Below are 2,973 nucleotides of genomic sequence, written 5' to 3'. Positions count from 1 at the left end.
CTTAAGGTTCAATACGTCCACGCACACGTCCAGTACGACGAGCAGCAATGAGACCAACCTTCTGACCAGGTGAAGTGCCTCTGCCACGAGTAGAAGGCTTACCAATGTGTTGGTGGTTACCTCCTCCATGAGGATGATCCACAGGGTTCATACAGACACCTCTCACCTTCGGCCACTCGTTTCTCTTCACTCTGTACTTGTGATAGCTACGACCAGCCTTCAACATTGGCTTATCCATACGACCTCCTCCAGCCACAATACCCACCATACCACGACAGCTAACCATCACACACACTTCAAACACTCACCTCGAAGGAACTGTCTTCTTGATTCCAGAAGGAAGACGAAGGAACGTGCTTGTCTTGTCATCCGAGTGACCAATCACTGTTGCATAATCACCACTGCAACGAGCCAGACAACCACGATCACCAGTCTTGAACTCAACATTGCACACCACCGTTCCTTCAGGCAACTCACGCAGAGGAAGCACATTACCAATACCCACTTCAGCCTTCTTACCACAATACACCGACTGACCTGTATACATACCCTCAGCAGCCAAGAACAGCTCCTTATCAATCTGGTAGTGATAACTACACCATCAAACCAATACAACACAACACCTACGGATTGCGGAACGTCACACGAGCCAAAGGAGCACCACGACCCGAATCGTGAATAATCTCACGAACCACTCCCTTGATGTAACCCTCACGCTCCGAATAGTCAAGAGCACGGAATTGAGGAACTCCCTTACGAAGATGAGTATGAGCTTGGAACACTGCTCCCTTTGCTCCTTTACGCTGACCTAGAATAGGAGATGAGAATTTGTAAAGAAATTGATATGTTTCGGTATCCAACAAGACACTCTTCCAACACCTCCATCAAGAACAACTCCAATCAATTTGTAACCATAAAATCCATTTTAATATCACCAATACGAACCTCTAATAACACGACCCATGGATGAAAGTCTGTATTCTGAGAAATCCAAAGTCACCTAATCGATGGCAAAAATAGGGACTATTCTTACCAATCCAAGAAAACAAAAAGATGAAAGAAATCAATCTAACAAACACATTATGCAATTACATTAAACTTAGACACCTCTATCGAAGTAGACATTAGCATCAGAGTAGTTCTGAGCCTTGAGCTGTTCCTGAAGCTCAGGTTCCAACTTATCAACAGCAAGAGGCTGTGTAGCAGTAAATGCAGCAATAGCCAGAGGCAGAGCTCCCCACAAGCAAGCAGTACACACAACTACCCTTCAACAGGTTCTGTAATCCTTACCCAGTTGAGTGATGATATTACCCCACTTTCCAGCAGGAACACAATGAATCGCCTTCAAACCATCAATGATGAAGGGAGGAAGCAACAATACTATCATTCAATCTCTGAATTCATTATTACCAGGAGTAGGAAGAATAATACGAGTCAGAGCAGTCAGATTCACAGCCTTTGATCCTGCCTTCTTACTTACACCCAGAGCATTTCCATCCTTATCTGTAACGGTGATTCCAGCACGTGTCTCCTTGAAACGCATCAAATACACATTAGCAGCTCCAGCACAAGCCACAGCAAACCAAGGAATACACTACAATCAATTCACTCCTTCATTCTTACCTTGCCAAGAAGACCACCTCCTCCACACTTCTGAACAAGCTTGTTACCAGCAAGAGCAACACCCACAGAAACAATCGTAGCCGAACAGTAAGCCTTCAAGATATCCGTGCTATTGGACTCTGTAGACGTATTACGGTTGCAGTAGTTGAAAATGGCATTATATGTCTGGTTGAACCACTGCCACAGAATGATATTGAACGTCTACTTATCAGAAAAACCATTAGAACCAACCGTAGGAGGAGCCAAAAGCATTCCAATTTGAATAGGAATGTTAGCAGGAACGAAACAAGACATTCTACCAATAGGATTGATGATCTGGTGTGTCTGAGGATGCTCCATCGACTCAATCACATTACGAGCGTTCCAAAGCTCCTTATCCGAATACTTATTCTCTCCGTTCTTCCATGATTCAATCTTGGCCATAGCCTCGTCATGGGCTTTCTTACCAAGAATGACCTTTCTAAATCATAATTACCTGCTCAAACACAAACTACCTGAAGTCACAACGAATCATATTATACTTCACACGACCCCAATAGGTTGACTCGTCATACAAACCCTTATCTACTCTCATCATCTCCCAGAATACCATACCCAAAGAGAAAGCGGGATATTCCTTCATTCTACAAGGCAATTACTGGATTCTGTCTCATTCATTCAGAGAAATGGAGAAACGATTCCCGCGGGAATATGCATGAACATGGATAGGATGAAACTCAAGATAGAAGCTGTTTTTGGGAAGATGAATTTGTATATCGACGAGTTAATTGGAATGAATAGAAAACAATAGATTCGTTATGGACCCCCTTTGAAGACGACGCTAACACTCAAATAATGATGCTAATAATGCGTACATGAGACTAAATATCCACATTCTTTGATTTGTAACACTGTTCATGATCTCAGTTTGTATTCATGAGTGTTGCTGATATCTTTGGTGTGGATTTAGGAACAACAAACTCAGCTGCTGGGATAGTTAGAAATGGGAGAGTAGAACTGGTAGCGGATGGACTTGGAAAGCATACAATTGCATCGTATGTTGCGTATCCTCCAAATGGAAGACCTGTTTTTGCTGTTGGTAATCTCGCCAGACAGAGAATGAAGAGTAATCCAGTAGGCGTGATATATGATTGCAAACGATTGATTGGAATGAATTACAATGATCCCATTGTTGAGAAAATGAAGAAGTATGTTCCATTTCAAATCCTTGACGATGGTAACAACAAACCTCAAGTGTGTGTGAGACAACAGGATAAGGAGATCCGAAAGTATCCTGAAGAAATTGGTGCTTCAATTCTTCAAGAGTTACAAAAGTTGATATCTGAATTTGCTGGATTTGATATGCGTAAA

General features: G+C 42.6%; 2 protein-coding genes across 2 annotated transcripts; both read right to left on the bottom strand.

Moving 5' to 3' along the window:
* Position 1: 1 nt before the first annotated feature.
* JH06_5796 (ribosomal protein L2) lies at positions 2 to 547 on the bottom strand (the record flags this gene model as incomplete). Its single annotated transcript, XM_014669375.1, has 2 exons — positions 2 to 278; positions 309 to 547. The coding sequence occupies 2 exons, from the start codon at positions 545 to 547 to the stop codon at positions 2 to 4; spliced, it is 516 nt and encodes a 171-aa protein (XP_014524861.1).
* A 552-nt stretch (positions 548 to 1,099) lies between these two features.
* JH06_5464 (mitochondrial tricarboxylate carrier family) lies at positions 1,100 to 2,245 on the bottom strand (the record flags this gene model as incomplete). The annotated part of the gene is made up of 6 exons (XM_014669374.1): positions 1,100 to 1,260; positions 1,291 to 1,380; positions 1,411 to 1,594; positions 1,624 to 1,824; positions 1,855 to 2,083; positions 2,118 to 2,245. The coding sequence occupies 6 exons, from the start codon at positions 2,243 to 2,245 to the stop codon at positions 1,100 to 1,102; spliced, it is 993 nt and encodes a 330-aa protein (XP_014524860.1).
* Between the last annotated feature and the right edge of the window lie 728 nt (positions 2,246 to 2,973).

This window comes from Blastocystis sp. subtype 4 (genome assembly GCF_000743755.1).
Source record: "Blastocystis sp. subtype 4 strain WR1 chromosome Unknown seqid_0610, whole genome shotgun sequence".
NCBI classification, from domain to species: Eukaryota; class Bigyra; order Opalinata; family Blastocystidae; genus Blastocystis; species Blastocystis sp. subtype 4.
Note: the sequence above shows the minus strand (reverse complement) of the source record. Positions and strands in the feature narration are given on the sequence as shown.